Source organism: Phoxinus phoxinus (assembly GCF_949152265.1).
Source record: "Phoxinus phoxinus genome assembly, chromosome: 9".
NCBI classification, from domain to species: Eukaryota; Metazoa; Chordata; class Actinopteri; order Cypriniformes; family Leuciscidae; genus Phoxinus; species Phoxinus phoxinus.
Window position 1 is genome coordinate 11,246,695 of NC_136884.1, and position 20,774 is coordinate 11,267,468.

The following is a 20,774-nucleotide window of genomic DNA, read 5'->3' on the forward strand; positions in this document are numbered from 1 at the left end:
CTTTATTTCATCCATTTTTCCTTGTAATACCAGATCAATTATTATGCCCAATTAGACAAATTACAGTCTGCAAATTGTTCTGGATTCTCTGCAAAACCAGAGAAACCAGTGTATAACCTTTCTAGAATTGTAATAGATTATCCAAACCTGACTTGGTCTATGCTACCTCCAACTTGCAGAAAAAATACATTACAAATGTATCTGCTAATTGCTTGTAATTTTACACTTTTGTTAAAGGGAAAGTTCAATTATTTACTCAACCTGATGCCGTTTCAAACCCAACAGAATGTGTGCAGTACTCTTTTCAATATGGTGAAGCTAAATGGTGACCAGGTCTCCAAAATGTCATAAAAGTAAGTACAATAAAAGAAGTCAACAAATTATGTATTTGCTACAGTATATTGATCTCTCTTTTTTAAAGCAATACAATAGGATTGTGCAGAAAAGTCAGCCAAGAACATAAACAATCAGTATACTGCACGTCCAAACCACACTCCATGAAAACACTTTTAATCCTATTAAATCTTGCAATGTTCCAATGACATTCTAGTAGTCTATTATGACAACAGCAATGTACACTTCTCACGCGAACAACATGCCAGTACCACCATTATGCCATCCAGCAATGGTATCCAAAGACAGCTGTTTGAAGGCAGCAGCTTCCCATCTGCTGGTCAAGTTCAGAGGGATTCTAGCAAAAAAAGCAAGCTTGTGTATTTCCCCCAGAGCAGGCCTACTGTAGCTCTCAGAGTGCCGAGTGCATCTAAGGACACGGTTCCTGGACCTAACCCTGAAACTGAAGCTTCGAGCTCATTCAACTTACGTGTGCTATTGTCTTTTCAATGACCTTGTGGTCTAATAAAATTCTTTCTCTCATTCCCAAACTTCCCCACAGTAGTTTCTGAAGAAATAGATTTAATGGCTGAAAAAGCTTCTTTTTTTTTTCACTGGATACAAAGCATCGGTTAGCCTGCTGGAATGGCTGGTGCATGAAGATTTGCAAAAATAAATTATTGATTTATTTTGAAGGAAGCAGCAACTATTTAAACAGTCTTGACAGTTTTTCCTCTCTTTTCCTCACCTTGCAGGTGCACTGCAACATCTGGCAACTTTATAATATGAGCTTGAACAGCTATTGATGAAAAGCATTCATTCCAAACACCATGTGTTCAGAAATAATAATCAGATTCAGTTGTGTAGAACTTGACTGCTTTGTGTTGTTTTGATGACAAATACATACTGTAAGTGACAGAATGCCAGTTCCACAATTAAGCACAAGCTGTAACACTTTCTAGCAAACACAGCTTTGCAGATGATGAAAGGAGGATGAATACAAGGAAAACAGATGTTCTGTTGTGTTATCGAAAGTCATACAGCATAACTTGCCCTGGTAAAACATACTAGTACAATGTATAAATGCGGTGGTATTGAAGTCCAGAAATAACAGCAATTCTCCCATATTTGTCCATGGCGTCTTCCTGTATGTTTATTTGCAGTACATAACACATATCCTGGCATTTAAAAAGACAACATAACATTAAAATCAACCCAATTTACTTTCTTAATACCAGTGTTGTTATTGCTAACTAAAACTAAAATAGTTTTCGTTAAGTGAAATAAAGCTGCTTAAACATTTTTTTCAGTAGGCGACAATTTTAATTTCCATTTAAGTCCTAAAACCACTAAAACTTAAATAAATAAAAATTTAATCTGAATAGAAAATGGAAAGAAAAACTAATAAAAATTACAAAAATCATTTAAAAATGACAAATGAAAATATTAAAATACTAATTCAAAATATTAATAAATGCTATGATAGTACATAAATAATACTAAAATAACAAATAAATACAAACTTTCTCTGCCTTTGAAATTGCTTTTCAACAAGTGGATCTCAAAAAAACTCCAATGGTCTAACAATCAAAATTCCGTTTGGTTCCACTTGTGGCCCAAAATGACACACCTACTTTTCACAGCCCACTGTACACAATCCAATCCTGATGGATAAAATTAAGTCCCACCTTACATCGTTTCATGCTGCATGTATTGCATCACTAAATTTAAAAGCATTGCAAAAGCCGTTTCATATACGAGTAATGCCACAGAATTAAGTCCACTGATAATCAAAACCAAACTCTTCATCGGTCTCCAGTCATCATACAACACTACACGTATACACGAGGTAGCAGGCGACATCCACACCCCTACACACTCCCTTTCACCCTCTACCTCTAGATCGCTCCCTCCGTCAGCAGTGGAAATTCACTGGGAGCTGATTGTGGCAAGAGAGTGTTGGCTCAGCTGCGAGCTTTAAGAACCCATGATGTCAGACACATATTTTCCTTGGAGAGTTTCTCATCAGCTGCATTGTTCCTGGAAACCATGGTCTGTTCTCTGGGCAACAAAGAAGCCAACCCCATCTCGGTCCACCATGGTCCCGCTTGAGCCCCCATTGGCCCCTCCAGCCCTGAACCCATCATTTACTACACCACCAAACAACAGACGAGTAAAGAAAATAATCTGGTAATACGATCAATGGGGAGAGCATCTTGGAATCGTGACCGTAAATTCTCCTGGTTTCCCAAAGGATGATCAAAAGGCACTTTTTAACGTCTTCGGAAAATGAAAATGTATGGTTTGTGAAGACGTACGTAACAAAATAGGACAGAGTGGTCTTTTTGGCATCCGTTGGGAAATATGGCGATGATACTGCTGATGTCATCAAGTCAAGTGTCCCCGTTGACCACAAGACGCATTTGACCACTTTACAGCAGTGCCCCCTGATATGAGAAGCAAAGGAACTAAATGTTCCCATGAGATGCTCCCTGACAAAGTGCTTGGTTCATCGGTCCCACTGCTTAAATCTTTCAGTCCATTTCCACAGTTTTTTTTTGTTGTTGCATTATTTAAACTCATCACACAGCTCCAGTTCTCTTGAAGAATTAATGCTTTTCCTCAAAAGAGAAGCATCCACATGTGATTTTTAATTCAAACCGGCAATGAGTGGAATATCTTTGAGTCAGCGGCCATAATTGTACGTAACTTTATCCCACATGAAAAAAAAAAAACTGTCATTCAGACCACTCTCTCTTTTCCATTACTGGGTATTTCGGCTGCCAATTCTGGAGTGGATACCTGATCCATCAATGGCAAAGACCATGAGGTGAGAGATGGGGCGAGATGGGGCCGTGGCGGAATCCAGGGCCAAAAGTGTTATTCTGTGTTACAGGAAAAAATAGCCAAAATTCTGATGTCATTATATATCTTGTGTCACCTCTGGTAATTCCCATGCAAAATATTCAGAGGACACAAATGGATTTCCATTAGAGTGCAACACTTAAATTACAGGATGTTCAAGTCTCCAGTTTTGCGGCAAAAGGATAGATTTGCAAAGGAGCAAATCAAAAGTCCCAGTCAGTCTGTACTCCCAGACATACTACAAAATGCAGAGAGCTTTTGCAGTAGTACGAAATTGGATAGCGGACATAATACTTTTAGAAAGCTGACATGTCCCGCAGTTTGATGTGCTAAATGCCATCTAAAACTATTTTAAACTATTAAACTAGGGATGGGGGAAACCAGTCACAGCACCTAAAATATACATTTTAAACTAAAATCTTCTTGTTGATGTTGAAATAATTACTCCGCAAAGTTCAGTCAATTACTGAAGAAAATAAAATGAAATTAAAACACTCATACATTATCACTTTCATTATAATTCACACAACTTTTTGCCAACATTAATCCTGACTGAATCACTCTACATAATGTATTTAATAGAGATTACATCTCAAATCAATCAAACAATCAATCAAGATTAAAATGTCAAGAGAGAGATGGAAAGGACTTGTGGAGTTAAACATATCACACAATCACCAGTTTTATTAAAATACTGTCAGTCTGAACTTCAATCACGTCTAACCAACAAATCTACATAGGTCTAATAAAACCTTTGTAACTTTGTTGAAGCTCACTGGTACATCAATAAAGCAGTATCTATCTAGTCAACTCTGACTGTAGCTAACATTTCAGTTACGCTGAGGTCGAAGGTTCAAAAACCTGGCAAAATAATAAAGGTAGACCACAAATGAACACCGTGTTTCAGCATGGTGGCAATTGAGGCATGAAAGGAGATCTACGAATGTTAGCATGAAATTGCACATCAGAACATTAGATTATTGTTGTGAGGGCAATCAAAGGTGGGAAGAGGTAGCTCTGAATGGTGAGACACATCAGAAAGTGGAGTGGCAACAGAGAAAGAGAGGTTAGAATAACAGAGCGTCAAACTATGAAGTTCAGTTGTACTCTTGCTGGAACAGCAGTGTCTCCATAGACCAGTTGAGTCCTTCAGTAGAGGCTCTCTCACTCCAACACAAATACTCACTAAATAAAGGCTGAGTGTTCCAAGTAAAATCACTTCAGCTGAGTTCAATAACTATTATTCATGTCCCATTTCTTCTTGCATGTGCAACAGCCTCCATGATATTAATAAGGAAAGCCCTTATGTTTTCATAAGAACTGAAGAGGAGCCTTGGAGAGCAATGCAAACACTTCTGATTTCTCATGAAATACCCTATAGCACTCTAGGCTGTGACTAAAACAACTAAAGTGACAAAAAAAGATTGTGTGCGTCCAAATGTGGTTTCTTCAGATAGCTACCATCTTGTGAGGTGCCATTACAGCTTGAATGAGCCCTGATGATCTTTTCATGAGCAAATGACTCTTGTGAGTCGTTTCTTTTAATGAGTCAATCAAAAAGATAGAAGGAGAAGTCTCAAGCGGTGTCTGAAATTTTGCAGGCGAAAAGCAGTTAGTTCAATGGAAATCTGCACGATCTGTGAGGGCGAAACATTTTCACATGCATATTTCGCAAGTTTTTATCCCAAGCAAATTCACTGCATTGACCAACAGAAAGCTGCTTGGTTTTAATGAAAGTGACTTCTGTGTGAGTAGTGCTTCATGCACTATGACTATTGACAATGGACCTTTTTTGCTGGTGAAACGTCGCTAACCTAGTGTTATTGTCGTTGTAAACCACTTTTAATCCCGGATAGAGAAACATTTTACATTTGTAATTTAGAAGGGGGGATATCAGGGTTGTTGCCATTATTATGCCTTTCTTATTGAAAGATAATGTCTTGAATCTAGGATTGAACAGTGGACATCTAAGGGATCCTAACACCAACCTACCTCTCACATCGTTCTTCCGAATGTCTCTCTCAGTAAATTGGTCCTTTGAAGAAGGCCACCAATATAAGCCTCCTTTCATAGAGAGGTCAAAGTTCTACCTATGATGAAATTACATATAATCCAGCACTGACCTACAAACAAAAAAAGGACAGGAAGATATTAGACCATACCATGAGGAGGCGGCACCAAGGGAATTGGAAATATCTGATGGATGATGATGTCTCAACAGGCATTCTCCCTTCTTTGAGGCTCATTTCTTTCATATTGTAAATGTTTGTAGCAGTGCTTTTAGATATTATACAAAATGTGACCGCAGTGCACAACCTCTGACCCACTGCATGAGCTTGAAGAACAAAGTATGGTAGGGGTGCAAAAGTCATAGTGGAAGGGGATGCCCTTTTCTTCAGATTTACAATGAAATGTTATTTGGCCTTTTATAAAGTCACAGTGGGGTCTTTTAGAAAAAAAACAAACATTAAAAAGATAATCCTCGTAGTATCTTCCCTGTGGATGGTCATCAACCTCTTGATGTCAAGGTGAACCACTTTCACCAAAGAAGAGCCATGGAAGTCATCAATACCTCAAATAATAGATCGAAATGGCCAACTCATCATCATCAGACACTATAAAAGCACACATTTGCTTCTTAGAGGACATGCGAGTGCAAAGTCAGGTTCCTGCGAGCAAAACAACCATCATCATCGATCATGGGATCTTCCTACATGCTCGTGTTTGCATTTGCACTTTTAGTTGAGTTGAATACTCACTCAACAATGGCTCTTCCCAAAGTTACGATGGATGAAGAGCGCACAGACCAAGATAGACGGGCATCGATAGCAGGAGAAGATGATATAAGTGAAATGGGACCTGGGCAGCTCACCTTCAGAAGACACCCCATCATAGAAGGCAGACTGGTGGATGAAGACGGGACAAAACGCATCTTCATACTTGCTGTAAGTGTTTGCATGTCAAGTTAATGTTCAATTTGTTTCACGGCAGACCAGCCTTGTCGCTTAACATTTTAAAATCTGCTTTGAATTTTTTTTTATTCCTTAGCTTTTGACTAACTTTTAAAAATAGATATAAGATTTTAGGGGTCAGTTATGTGCAGGTTAAAGCATTTTGGTTAAACCCCTGTTGTTTTTAAATGTGTGATATAAATAAAGATCAAGTTGAGTTGACAAACAAAGGTCTGGTTTCACGGACAGGGCTTAGATTAAGTCAAGGATTAGGCCTTAGTTCAATTATAAACATGCCTTAGAAGAAAAAAAAAACTTTACTGGTGTGCATCTTGAGACAAAACAATGGTACTGACATTTTAAGATATGTCAGTACAAGTTGCTTTCAGTTAAAACACCTCAAACATGCATTTTAGTTGGGGACTAGGCTCAAACCTTGTCTGTGAAACAAGTGAAAATTGCAAGTTCTTTTTTTTTTCTTCAAGATTGTATTTGCCAACACTTGTACATTTACATGCACTTTACAGGTTTGGTTTCAGTCCATTTAAAGCAATGATTTACCTTTAAGAAATCATACCAATTCGATGTTGCTGGCATCATAGGGGTAAGGTGGCCTTTTTATGGGTATCTAACAGAGCTTTCACAATTCAAGGTTGAATCGTCCTCACATTGCTACAATTATCAGTGCAGTAATGGAACAGTCAGAGAGGACTATGGGAAGGACACGGTCACAAGAGGGGAAATGGAATCTATGGATAAAAGGGCCCATGGTGATATTGTGAAAATTGGCTAAGCGAGGCATGGGAAACTTTGTCGCAATTTGACATTTCTTCCATGTGGGGCTCCATGCACTGGATTTGCTCCAGTAGTTTGGGAGCAGTTATGGAGATCTTGAGGCTGCCCTTGGGCGTGTGTTGTTCAAATTAACTTAAACATCTCCATGTGTGGTTTCAGACTTTTATTCTCCAGGAAAAAAATGCCTGTAGAGGGAGCAGTGTTTTAAGTTAGGCTGCTTCTGTTCAAGTGGATGTCCCACGTTCAGATTTGTGTGTTTTTTAAATGCATTTCCCTTTTCCATCAGGACACAGGAATAAAAGGGTCTCCTGGGAGGGAACCAAACCTTGCCTTTTCGAGAAACTTCCCTGTACTGTCGCCACGTGGGACGGATCATGCTCTGGATGGATTCAACATCAGGGATGAGGAACGTAGCGTGGATGATGTCATTCCTGTGGGCAGGAGGGACATAGACAGTAAGCACTGCCAAGTTTCTTATCTTCATCCTCTCCACTGGTGAGATATTCTTACCTAGCCATGAAAGTAGTCTGAAATTGAATAGTATGAAAGTGCTTTTGAAAAAAATTCTTACGTTTTTAAATAATTGTCTACTCTGTATATGATTTTTAAAGAGAGAGAAAAAAAATAGTTTCACCTGGTGATGGACTGGCCATCCATCTAGGGCAGTGGTTCCCAACCCTTGTCCTGAAGTACCCCCAACACTGCACATGTTTTATGTCTCTCTTATCTGACACATTAATCTGAAGTCTTGGAGTCAAAACCACTTAAAGGCAAGGATGACCTACTTTCGCTAAATTCTGAAATGTGCATATGATGGACACTTTACTATCCCCCGAGGCCACAGGAGAGTATTTGTGAATGACAACTGACGCTGGTAGGTCACGTGATAAGGGCAACATGATGAATGTAGTACGACAAAATTGCATTCATACAATATAGATATATTTTAGCAGCCGAGAAGTAATTACTTCTTCAAAATGAGTACCTACTCAAGAGATTATGCAAATTCAGATGCAGCCCGTCTGTCTTGGAGTCTCCACTAACAAGATGGTGAGTTGAATCAGGCGTTTGAATAGGATAACTATAGGGGAGGACCAAAGCCCTACAGAGTTTAGCTCCAACCCTAATCAAAGACCCCTGAACAAGCCAATCAAAGCCTTCAGAGTTTGAGCTAAACTCTTCAGGGAAGCAAGCCTCATAGGAAGGACATTAGGAACCCTGATCTAGGGTTTCCCAAAGATGCTGAGATAGGCTCCAGCATCCCTGCCACAAGCGTAGGACAGCTTGTGCTTCTCATTTGTGTATCCTTGTTTCCTTTCCACGCATCTTAGCTCCACCCCCTTAGGATGCAAGGGAAGGTACCCCCGTGTATCCTTGCTCATGACTCCTCAGGAAGCTTCCTTGGGGTGCCATTTGAGAATTGAGATGCCCTTCAAGGCCAAGTTCAATCAGTTTCAAGGTCACATATCAATTTGAGTATTGAGAAGCATCCAAGTAGCCTGGAAAACGGATGAACGATAGATGGAATGTATTTTACAATATAATTTAAAAAAATTTTTTTTAGCTAGAAACCAATGGGTAAAGAGCAAAACCTGACATTCATAACTTTATGAAAAACAATATAGATTACCAGAAATAGAGCCAGACTAAGATGGTTTTATGGGTTTATCTGGTGTAAGCTGGTCTGAAAAGTGTTCCAAACCCCTCTAAAACTAGCAAACCAACAAACAAGCTTAGGTTATTTAAATATTTGTTTCAGTAGAGAATATACCCATGAGTAAACAGGTTGTCTACCAGTTATATGTAATACTAAATTTGTTTTGCTCTTCCTTTTCTCTTCACAGTGCTGAGGTGCATGATAGGAAGAGTATACAGACCCTGCTGGAAAACATGAAAACAGAGCAGCTGACAAGGCATCTGCCAAAGCATCTGCATGATTTTCCCAGCTCTCCCCTTGATCCTTCAAGATACTCTAAATAAAGATGGCAAACATACTTGTATGATTTTAAAGAACAGAAATAAAAATTTATTAAAATCTGCAAATGATGTGTCGTGTTTAAGGAAAACAAAAAGCATACATTATGTAATGTACTCAAGTCACAAAATCATCAAATGTTCAAAATTAAAATGATAAAGTTCAATCTCTGCCAACTCAATCTTACGTCTCAAACATGCCCACAAACAAATATATACACACACCCTGTCAGTATCTGCAGAAAAGTTCCCTTACTCATGTTGATGTGATTGGTTTTAATTACAGGGGTAGTGAAAGCATTTAAAGGGATTTTTCATGGCAAAAATAAAAGAATGAGGGTGTGTAAATTACCAGTTTCAGGTGAACTATCCCCCTTAAATACATGTAGACAACCAATAAATTAAATATGTGCTTGTTGCCAAAACAGCATCATTATTAATAAGAGATCATAGAGTAAATTATAGTCTGAAAAATCCAGTCAGTTTGCCCTGACCAGCAATGAGCTTCTTGCCGGCAGCTTTACTGCTCCTTTTCCCCAGGCCTCCAGCAGGAGCCTTGGCAGGGGGTCTTTTCTGAGGGGGCTGGTTCTCTTCTTTTCCATGCTCAGCGCACTCTCTATTGGCGAGCTTTCTCTTCGAGGTCCCAGTTGCTCTTCGGAGCTGTTCTGGCTGGGTCCCCTTCCCACCTGCTTGCTTCCAGGCATTTCCACTATGTTCCCCCAGAGCGGATTGGCCGGGACCTTCACACCTCAAGTTAGTGGCCTCTGGGTCCACATCCACAGAAAAACAAGGGGGAACAAAAGAAAAACATTGGAATTTGAGAATAAGGTGAAACAATGAGCAGGAATAAAAAGGAGGGAGGGCTGAGGACGGAAGGGTAGAAAAGGTTATGATGAAATTGCTGACGTTAGTCTGCACTTTAACAGGCGGCGTGTTTATTTTACAGTGCTGAAGCTGAACATTTGTCATGTAACCTGGTGGAGCGAAGCCCGCGTTCCCACAAAAAAGCAAGCAAGGGGGGGAGAGGAACGTGTGCTCTCAGGGTTTTTACAACAGATGTGGGGGCAGCCAGGTTTTATGGGATGGGGAATCGTTTAAAGGTTGATCTTAAGTACCAGTCCCCAAGCAGGGACTGGGCAGGGATCGAGGCCTCGGCTGTGGAGGTGGACCTGGGCATCTTTCCGACTGTGTGGCGTCAGAAAAGGGGAGCACTTCTGCGTGTGTGCGCAGTGAACAGACCAAGCATGAAGGTTATTCAGTACACTTAGAACTGAGCCCCCTCGTAAAAAAAAGAAAAAACAATTGGTCTCACTTTAGATTAGGGTCCAATTCTCACTAACTACGACTTTTGCCTCAAACCCCTAATTACTGCTTGTTAATAGTTAGTAAGTTAGCTGTTAAGTTTAGGTATGATTAAGGGATGTAGAATATGGTCATGCAGAATAATAATAATAATTTGTGCTTTATAAGTTCTAATAAACAGCCAAAATCATAGTCATATGCATGCTAATAAGCAACTAGTTAATAGTGAGAATTGGAACATAAACTAAAGTGCTCCCAAAAAAAAAAAAAAAAAACTTGAATACAAAATGACTTGACCTGATTTCTTGCCACTTGGTTACAGGAGGTGGGACTCTAATTCTAGAGAGCCTTTGATAGGACATGAGTCTGTGGCGTGCAGGATGAGTCAATATCAATATTTTCGCCACCGTTTCTCAGATGAGAAATCCTACAGATTTAATTTTCAACTTTTAAGAGGACACATAATGGTAGCTTTAAGCTTGGCAGAGAAACTACCTTTGAGTCTGTTGTCCATCCCAGGGGAGTCACACTCTTCCTCCACAGATGCATGTAAAGAGATGGTTCGTTTGGGCGCAGGGTGCGCACAGGTGGGAAGTTGGCTAGCACTTGGAAACTCCAACACCCGGTTGAGGGGCAGCTCATCTTCCTTGTACGTACACGCAAACTGAGAGCGGATGGTTGGCCGCACAACCTGTGTGAAAAAACAAAAACAAAAAGTTAAAATGGTCAATAAATTACATTTTCAGTTAAGTGTTGTTTCAAAAAAAGTGAACCGTTTATTCTCATGTATGTGTATACTGTATATAAAATTATATTTAAAAAATGCTACTCAGTGCTATATTGCCAAGAATATTCAAATCGTCACTAAACCAAGCGTTTAAGTTTGTAAGACATGAATATAGTCAATGAAAGATGTATGACACGGTGGCACTGCAGCACTGGTCAGATAGGACAAATAACAGTCCCATCAACTACCCAGAAACTCTCACATTGGCCTCTGGTCATCAGATCGTCCTTATTATTCAGCCCTGCTGATACAACATGGGTGGAAATGACCACATCTAAAATCTTATGAGAAAAAAAAAAAAAAAAAAAAAAAAGATAAATATTGCGGTCCGGAGGCCGTGAGGAGCATGAAATAAGGAAATGGTAGCTTTAACAGGCGTAGTGAACCTCTAAGGTCTCAAGGGTCTCAGAGAAGCGCTGATCCACCGCTTTCAGGGCCTTTGATCCATCCCTGCTAAGGATTATCAGGATTCAAGGCTCTCTCCCTTTAGGCTAGCCGGCCGCAGTAGGAGAGTGGAATTCAGCAAAGTAAAAAAATAGAAAAATACTGCAGGCATAGTTGGGTGGGACTGCAAAGCATAGAGAAAATGGGGCAGTGGGTAGGGGGGGTGAATCAAAGCTTGAGTGCAGCTTTTCAAAGCACTTCTCAAAAGAGCACCTAAAACAACAGTATCTGGGTAGACTGGGTGCTTTCGTATGGGAGGCTTATATGGTACGTTGGGCAGCCCTGACTGCGCGCCAACAGAGAGCCCAAGAAAAACTGCAACAGGCTGGGTCCACCAGCTACTTCCTCTGATATGAACGTCATCATTAAGCCTTCAATAAGATGAGGGGTGTGTCTGTGTGTTTGTGAAGCATACAATGAAATGACGCATGATTGAATAACACCTGCCCTGGGAAAAACCAGAGAAGCCAGCTGACACAGCACTAGTAGCACAGGAGTAAGATTAAAGGAATAGTTCTCTTAATTACAATTACTGACCCTCAAGTTGTTTCAAACCTGTATGAATTTCTTCTGCGGAACACAAAAGATGATATTTTGAAGAATGCAGTTAACCAGACAGTTGATGGACCCCAAGTTGATGGACTTTCATAGTATTACTATGGAAGTCAATGGGGTCCATCAACTGTCTGTTTTTAAGTGAACTATTCCTTTAAGTTCCCATTTACATATGGAATTAACATCGGATCATTGTTAGCTGTGACATTACTGTTAACACTTAGCAATGTGCATCCAAGTACTGTGATCAGTTTGAGGGGAAGGTCTCTGATTTTAAACTACTCATGCTACGGTTACCTGTATGTTGAAAAAAGTAACATTTTTACAATTATTATTATAAAAGAATGTTTATGAAGTAGAATTAATATACACATTTAACTAATTTAGATAATATAAATGATCTGGTATAAAATGTACCTGCCTTTTAATTAATAATAAATACATTCCTATTCAAAATAGCCTTTTTACTATTATTATAATTGATTCTACTTTTTTATTTAATATATAACATTAAGACATTTGATTGATAAAATAAATACGGTTGGGGAAATTGTTGCTTTGAAATAGAACATGTTTCAAGCTGAATTTTCTGTTGTTTTCAAAGACTACCTGTATTAAATCAACATTTTTGTTTGTCTAATATCAAATTGCAGTGACACTTCCATGCAAGTACTTTTTTTTCCCTACATTTCACAAAACATTTAAAAAACCATTTACACCTGTACTCAGACCATCCACTTGAGATTGGGTAACTTGATGCAGATCTTAATACGAGAGTTCTGTTTTGAGCGCATTTTTCAATGGACATGTGCAGCTGGAGATGTGCTAACTTTATGTAAAAATTTACTATCATCTTTTTTTTTTTAAATGTATAATACTGGCCCTCAGAGTACCGACTGTGGGGTTCATTACGTGTTCATTAAACCTTACAACATAACTGTACTCCGAATAATCTCTCTCTGCAGTCGTACTGCTGGAAGAACCTCTCGATCTCGCCCCGTGCCAATCGACGTCAGTTTGTGATGAAACTATTGGAGTACGACTGGATAAAGTCATTCTGCAGACAACAGGAAACAATAACCTTTCAAGTTTCCCTTGCTAGCTGAGTAACGCCACTGATATGGCATGTTCAAAGTGAAATTGATGCAGAAAGCTTCCGCCCGTCCAGTTCAGGAAGCGGTGAGCTGCCCGGGGACCATTACCGCTCACTAACACAGGAAGGCGGCCAGAAAGTGGAGGTCTAAAGAGACATCTGCTAGTGCAATCAAATAAAGAAGCCTTTTAACAAAATGTGCCTAGCGTACATGTTCACAGAGCGCTCACCATTTCTTGGTTGGTGAAGATGCCCAGTCCTTAAAAAAAAAAAAAAAAAAAAAAGTAAAGTGCCATTCATCACCACATTTAAAACGTGTTAGCAACCCAGAGACTAGTTAAAGTTGGTTTCAGAAACAAGCCTCTTTGACAGGCATCATTTAGTTCCTATTCAGGCAGTTGTTTCATATTAAGGGATTTATTCCCTTCAAGAATTTTATGACCAAATAGTAAAATAAATCCTTACAAGGCCAGAAGACAATCCTAAATTTTTAGCACATGCAAACATAATCCTTCTCACAGCCCTCCAAGACCATTTTAAATGTTTTCTGGATAAGATAGGCTTGAAGTGTGCAAGTGCGCATCACTGCCAGAGGTTATTGGTTCAAGTTTGGAGTGTACTGTACTACACTAAATTTCACACTCAGTGGTTGTTTTTATATAACAGGAAACGCTGCACAAGCACCATGCATAAAAACCAGCTGCAGTGTATAAATTTGCACATTACAAAACAGGGGAAGCAGATGATATAGCTCGTGAACGTGCATTACTTGCTGTCTGTTTTTAAAATCAAGTGTCACATTAACTTTTTGTTTGACCGCCATTTGAGACCAGGGTCTCTGCTTACAACCTCGATGATTCTTTACCTTGGACTTGACCTGTTCTTGTTGGTTCAAGACGCGGTTCTGTAAAGGTTTTGGAGAAGATCCCGTAGGAGCTTCTGGAGATCTATAGGCACAAATTGGAACGAGAACAAGTTGAATAACTGAAGAATTAAACGAGGTGTTGAAATACAAATGAAAATGATACAACAAATAACTGCAACAAACAACTGTGTTCACTGGACTTAAAACATTAAAAATAATTAACTTTTTTTGCCACACCTGCCAAAAGGAGAGTAAACTGATCAAATAGAACAGAAATATCTACTAACTACTAATTTTTGCATCATTAAAGAAAACAGCAACAATACAAACTAAACCTTTTTTTTTTAAATATATTTTTGACATCAACTACTGACCTGGCATGCATTATGTTTTTTGTCATTTTCGCAAGGGAATGGGGATAAATTTGATTAGTGAAAATTAAAGTGACATGTGAAGGCCAATAATGGTAATTCTTTCCTCTGCATTTAACCCAAGTTAGTGCACACACACATTAGGAATAGTGAACACACACTCGTGGATACACACACCTAGAGCAATGGGCAGCCTTTTTTTGCAGTGGTGCCCGGGGAGCAATTGGAGGTTAGGTGCCTTGCTCAAGGGGCACCTCAGTCATTTCCTGCCAGTATTGAGAATTGAACCCACAACCTTTGGGTTACTAGTCTGACTCTCTAACCATTAGGCCACGACTGCTCATAACATTGTCCATTTTTAGATCATTGCCTTGTAATCGTACTGTCAAAGTGGTGTAACTCACTTGTACAGGGTTAGAAGACAAGCTCCAGCGCTGCCATTAAGAATCGCATGATCTTCAGAAAGCAGTTCCGCCTTGTTCCTGCAGGGCGGGGCTAGTGCCTCTTCATCCAAAAGGGCCATCAGAACCTTAACAGTCTCGCGGCCCCCGTAGGCAGTAGAGTGGTTAATAGCATACGCTTTGGGCTAAAAAGTAAACATTGTGTCTTAATAATAATGCTGGTTTGGAGAGATTAAGAAAATAGAGTACATCAACTATGTTTTACCCTGGCTGGACTAATTCCTGTGCCAACCACTGACTGATTCTGCGTGGTGTGTATTTGACCGATCCTTTCCTTGAGACTGTTGGCAGTGTCCTCTGCTGCAAGGTATACTGGGTCTCCACCACTGCGGCCTTTGACCAAAGCAGCTCTAATACTAGACACCAGCTTGGATCCAGCTTCTCTGTTTGAGACAAGACAGACAATTAACAAAAACAAGCATTTTCCAATTTCACCAATCCAAAACGTGCAGTCACAAACAAGGAGAGAACTCTCCTTTGGGCAGTTTAGTTGGCAAATCAACACAAGCTGCTGCAAAGTTTAACCAATGATTTTCCATGACTTTTTTTTTTTAATTGCTAATGAATCCATGTCAACTGCTTTGACTATAAAAACAATTAACTCACAAACAACTATGGCTTGCAAGTTTAATTCAACATTAACATCTTTAATTGCATAAATATGCAATAAATAAATACAAGCTATTATTATTTGCACTAATTAACAACCGCTGATCATAACTTTTTTTAAAGTTGATGACTTCTCTAGGCCTTTAAAAAAAATAAGGTTTGCAGATTTTCCATGACTGTCAAACTCTTGAATATTAATTATTTGTTATATAAAGACATTTATTGCAGAATTGATTCAAATCTAGTGTGACCACTCTATAACTCATGTAAAAATGTGGTCTAGGAGGGTCCAAGAGGTTTTTGTGCCAGACCAGTGCTGTTGCTGTACTCCACCTCACTTTATGTGTGAATATATGAAGAGATTAATAAATGTAAACATTTGGGCTGCAGCAGGAAAGAGGCCGCCCTGAATCCCTGACCTTGCTTTTGTGAAAGGGAATTACAGTAACAGAATCATCTGGGAAAACAGATGTTAGCTGTACGAGAGACCCCGATTCCCCCGTAAGGAGTGTTTGTGTGTGGTAATACAGTACTCCATAAGGTGCTGGGAGGTGGGGAACTGCACAGGCAGGGTAGCAGGCCGATGAAAGACCCCTTTTGGCGCAGCGCTCGCACTCTCTCATCAGAGAAGAGAGACGTGGTGGTGAACAGGACCACATGCGGCAGGTTCAAGGCACTTCCATCAAAAACGAAGTTGATGCACATGATGCAGTGCAGGAAATGATCTTGCGTCCTTTCTGAATAACTCAATCATCTACACTATTCAGCTCCATGTGTTGTGCTGCCAAATGTCTAGTGGAGATTTGCTCAGACGTTTTGAAGTGAAAGTTATCGTGGCAGAATCTCAGCGTTATGACGTTTAATCAGAGTTATCAAACTAAGGTGGGACAAGTCGCCATTTGCTGTTCGGAACAACACACTTTGATGTTCTTCAGATAAACATGCTTGAACAATTCAGGCCATTTCATTAATACGGGTGCAGAGACGTCATTAAATGTTGCGTTTGAGAGAAGCTCAAACACGCATCGATAGATCGACGAGAGGATCCGTTTTCAAGATAGGAGGAGACCAACAGATCTACAAATACAGATAGCAGGAGCATTTTCTTTGGGCCAAGCAACGCGATACAAAATCTGTATAAATCAAAGGCTTCCATTCTCTCATTTGGGGTTGTGCACTAATGATAGAGCGATGCAAAGGAAGTCACGGCGAGGTCATGACATTCCTTGCTACTAATTCAAAGCATTGGCTATTAGAATGGTTTACCACTCATATTACTGCTGCAGTTAGTATACAGAACGTACGATGTGCAACACATAGGGTGCCAATTTTCTGTATGCATACGTGAATGACCAGCAACCTCTGCCAAAAAGAACAATATACAACTGGTATGGTTTATGGCATGGAATAATGTATCCCATGATGCAGTGCACTCAAACTGACCTGCCATTTCTAGTGTGACAGATTCATAGAAAGTAATATCAGTCATTATTGGCTTTACAAAATAAACTACTCAGACATTTTACACAAAATTGTGGGATTATTATGCATAGGCAACATTGTCATCATGTTACAAACAGTGTGAAGTCATGTGAGCAACTAGAAACTTGAATAATGGAATAATGCCTAATTCTTTACGGTAATATTAATTACAATAATCATGTTCAAATAAATTAAATAAATGTTGATATATATATATAAAAACACTGCACATTATTCAATAGTAAGGTAGTTCCATTCTGAACACAGAAAATGTCTTGAGTCTACATTGCAGCTGTAGATATTTGCCAATGTTGGACATAGTTCCTATTCAGGGAAAATAGGGCATGAAAGCGTACCTTGGATTGGGGGTTTCTCCTAAAATGTCTTGACACTGGTCGACAAAATTGAGAAATTCCGATAATCCCTTTATGTGCTTCCTTAAGGGGTGAGACTCAGGTGGGGCGTACCCCTTTCCTCCCAGCTGTATGGCCCTGACAAACGATGTCACTGTCTGAACACACAAAAAGGCAACTAATCAGCATTCACATTAGGCTTAAAAAGATGTGTAGTTGAACAAAAATGTATGCAAAAATGTGAATATTCATTTAAAAAAGTAAAAGTCATTGCAAATTCACCAAGAAAAGAGACGAGGCGTTGGTGCATGCAGCATGTCTCAGGTCCGTAAAGGCGATGTGGCCCAGAGAGCGATTAGGGTTGTCCAGGGTGTACACGAGGGCCAGGTCATTCTTACAGTTCACCAGAAGGCCCAAATAAGAACAGAAAACTCTCTTGACAACTCTCTGTATCTGAAAGAAAAGTTGAACAACAACAAGGTGCGATAATTGGTATTGTATTAAAACTCATATATTAATTGAAAGAGTGAATGGTTTGTTTTTTAACAGGAACGGTTCATACTCTTCCGTTCTGCAATACTGATGAGTCAGTTAGCGGACTTGGACTCATGTTGTATAGAGGACGGGCTTTTTCCACAACCCCTTAAGCTTAAACAGGCCAGGCTCATAAACTTCATCACCCCCAGTATTACAGTGGCAAAGCCCAGCGTCTACTCGCACATAAATCAGAGTCCAGCAGAGCAGCTGTGAACAGAACTGGGCAAGAGCAGCAGTAGTTTCAACACACTATACAAAGTGCTTTTAAAACATCCTGTTCTCATTTCTCGATTCTGAATGATATGATATTCAACGTTCTTCTGAATAAGAGACATCCCCGCGTGTGAAATTTAACAGGAAACAAAAAGGAGAATGAGAGCCAGGAAAAGAAAACTAGAGTAAGATCTTGACATCAGTCAGAAGTGCCAGAATCAACATTAATTAACCCTTTGTTAATCTTCACCTTTCTTAGTTGCTGTTACTAGGTCCAATAGCTTTAAAATGTTCCATAGGATATACTGGTGTGGATTATTTAGTGCCAATTAATTGTTCATATATGGCTTTTTTTTAAGGTTATTGGACAATAATATATCCATCCATTTAATGGGAGTTAGGTACGTTTCAAAGCAGGTCAGCCATTTCAAAAGTGTATAAACTGTAAATAAATGTTTATATAAATATACTTGTATATGAATATACAAAGTGTCAGTATTAGGTGTATTTAATATTCAATAAAGTATTCCCCACCCCATTTTTTTAAATTAAATAATTTTACCCTAAGTAAAGAGAAAAAAAAAAGTCCATTGTCTTGCAGAAATTGTGCGTTCATCTCATTTGCGGTAATAAAATGGTATTATGAGTAAGATCCCCCCAAAAAAAGTAAGTACAAAAAAGAAAGAACAAAGCAAAAGATAAAAATCACTTTCTCAGGTTTAATGCCAATCCTTCCCCAGTTACCTGTGGACTGCATATTCCAGCCTTGTTAGATGGAGTTGCGGGACACACAGGAAGAGATTCAATTTTGTCCAAACTCTCCTTTTCACCAATGAGAAACTGAAACAGTTGCATCTAGATATCGAGATAAGACCGCAGATTAAAGACTACACCACAGGTTAAAGTTCTTTCAGAAAGACGACTGAAAGAATAACCAAATCTGAGGCCCACTGGCAGCACTCACCGCAGTTAGGGGCTCCTCAGGGTCCTCATTTATCCGAAGCTCCTTGAACATAATGAAGACGTCAATCAAGTCCACAGTATTTGTGCGTTTCAAAAAGCAGTCATACTCTTTTCGAATGAGGTCATAGTTTTGTGGAAGAGGGATATCGTTGTCGGATAGCTGGAGCTTATCCAGAAGGAAGTATTTCCAGGCAGCCAAGACTTCACTCAAAGCAACACCAAAGTCCCCATACTCCTGTCAGGAGAAGAGCAAACACAGGGACAAGCATATTACGCACAACCGATCCACAGAAAATGTACAGATGCGGAACAAAGAGTATGATTCAAACTTGTGTGACTCCTGTTTCCTTTCTATTACTACATAAAACTGAATTTTCAACAGCCATTACTCCAGTTTTCAGTGTCACATGATCCTCATAAATTATTCTAATCTGGCAATTTACAGCTCAAGAAAGATTTCTTATTATTATCAACAGTTGTGCTGCTTAAGGGATAGTTCACGCAAAATGAAAATTCTGTCACTAATTACTCACCCTCATGTCGTCCCAAACCTGTAGGACGTTTGTTCGTCTTCGGAACACAAAATGAAGATATTTTAAGTGAAATGTTCTGTGTTTAGATGCGCATAAAAGCCTAAATTCATTCTGTTCATCATATAAAGAGATCGAGTCTCTTTAGAAAATTTGGATTAAACCGCTAAATTCATATGAATTAGTTTTACGATCTCATTATTAACTTTTTGAAGCGTCAAGGAGGTACTTGCGTAGCCATCTATGGAGGGACAGAAATCACTCAGATCATCAAAAAGATCTACATTTGTGTTCCAAAGATTAACGAAAGACTTATGGGTTTGGAACGACATGAGGGTGAGTAATTAATGACAGAATTTTAATTTTTGGGTTAACCATCCCTTTAATAATTTTATGGAAACTGATTTTTTTCAGGACCCTTTAATCGGTAGTATAAATTCAAAAGAATAGCTAGATATAAATATATTTACTGTCACTTGATCAATGTAATGTATCCTTTCTGACTAAAAGTATTAACTTCTTTTATTAAATCTTACTCTGGCCCCAAACGTTGAAAGGTAGTGTATATGCTTTTACAGACCTGAGATCCAAACTTTCATGCTTGGTGACTAAAATAATTAATTATTCACAAAAAGTAGGCTAATAACCCAGATTCTAAAGATGTGGAATAAGTATTCGAACCAAGTTCCTAACAACGCAACATTACCTGCTTGTTGACCCCAGCCATAGCAAGTTGTAGGACCATCAGCATCCCATCAGCCCCTTGGATGGTGGTCCTCTCAGAGTCCAACACCCTGTGACACTCTCTTCTGAAAACCCTGGTCATTGTTCTCAGGCTTTCCTCCATAACCACCATTATTCAATCTTTACAAAATGTTCTACAGGGTCAGAAAATTGAGCAGGTCAGCAATGAAATGATTATGAGCAGACAGCAGAACATGCATGCAACCCAGCCAGCATCACATATAGCTTTCCAACTCTACCTCTGAGCTAGAACAGAAAGTCCAAAGACATCAAGCAAATCACAATAATAGTCAGGAACAAGAAGAGCCCCTTTGCACTTTATTAGGAACAGAACTTTCAAACCTCGTAGGTCAACTTACCAACACTGATATTAAGACGCGTCCGATGTCTCTAATGTGAAACATATGGGAAAACAGAGACGCCAGTAAATAAGTTATTACAAACTGGTGCGCTGCCTGTAAATTTAAATCCACATGCCAGGACGTCTGAACCAATCACAGAGCGCGATGTGTTGATGGACCCGCCTCCGCCAAACAGGAAGTCAAAA

The 20,774-nt window shown here is 39.3% G+C and overlaps 2 protein-coding genes across 3 annotated transcripts; one reads left to right on the forward strand and one right to left on the reverse strand.

Annotated features, from left to right (window-relative positions):
* Positions 1 to 5,897: 5,897 nt before the first annotated feature.
* Positions 5,898 to 8,838, forward strand: pmch (pro-melanin-concentrating hormone; the record flags this gene model as incomplete). Its single annotated transcript, XM_079622936.1, has 3 exons — positions 5,898 to 6,143; positions 7,231 to 7,399; positions 8,789 to 8,838. The coding sequence occupies 3 exons, from the start codon at positions 5,898 to 5,900 to the stop codon at positions 8,836 to 8,838; spliced, it is 465 nt and encodes a 154-aa protein (XP_079479062.1).
* Positions 8,839 to 8,920: 82 nt separating this feature from the next.
* parpbp (PARP1 binding protein) lies at positions 8,921 to 20,770 on the reverse strand. Of its 2 annotated transcripts, none has more exons than XM_079622405.1 (11): positions 20,587 to 20,770; positions 20,190 to 20,361; positions 18,955 to 19,188; positions 18,735 to 18,845; positions 17,523 to 17,693; positions 17,244 to 17,398; positions 15,002 to 15,179; positions 14,740 to 14,921; positions 13,965 to 14,046; positions 10,716 to 10,911; positions 8,921 to 9,682 (listed from the first exon to the last, which is right to left on the reverse strand). In XM_079622405.1, exons 2-11 carry the CDS (start codon positions 20,337 to 20,339, stop codon positions 9,378 to 9,380), a joined length of 1,764 nt encoding a protein of 587 aa, XP_079478531.1. In that variant the 5' UTR covers positions 20,340 to 20,361; positions 20,587 to 20,770; the 3' UTR covers positions 8,921 to 9,377. The 2 variants fall into 2 exon arrangements, with proteins under 2 accessions (XP_079478531.1, XP_079478532.1); XM_079622406.1 differs by having other exon boundaries at positions 18,735 to 18,830; positions 20,587 to 20,722.
* Between the last annotated feature and the right edge of the window lie 4 nt (positions 20,771 to 20,774).

What these genes read in the sequence shown, in the direction of transcription:
- parpbp (XM_079622405.1), bottom strand. Translation starts at nt 20,339, where the DNA reads ATGGTGGTTATGGAGGAAAGCCTGAGAACAATGACCAGGGTTTTCAGA. An exon ending in CTGAGGAGCCCCTAACTGCG is followed by an intron (nt 18,846 to 18,954) that starts GTGAGTGCTGCC and finishes CTCGATATCTAG; the next exon opens with ATGCAACTGTTTCAGTTTCT. An exon ending in TGTCTTCTAACCCTGTACAA is followed by an intron (nt 14,047 to 14,739) that starts GTGAGTTACACC and finishes TTGTGCCTATAG; the next exon opens with ATCTCCAGAAGCTCCTACGG.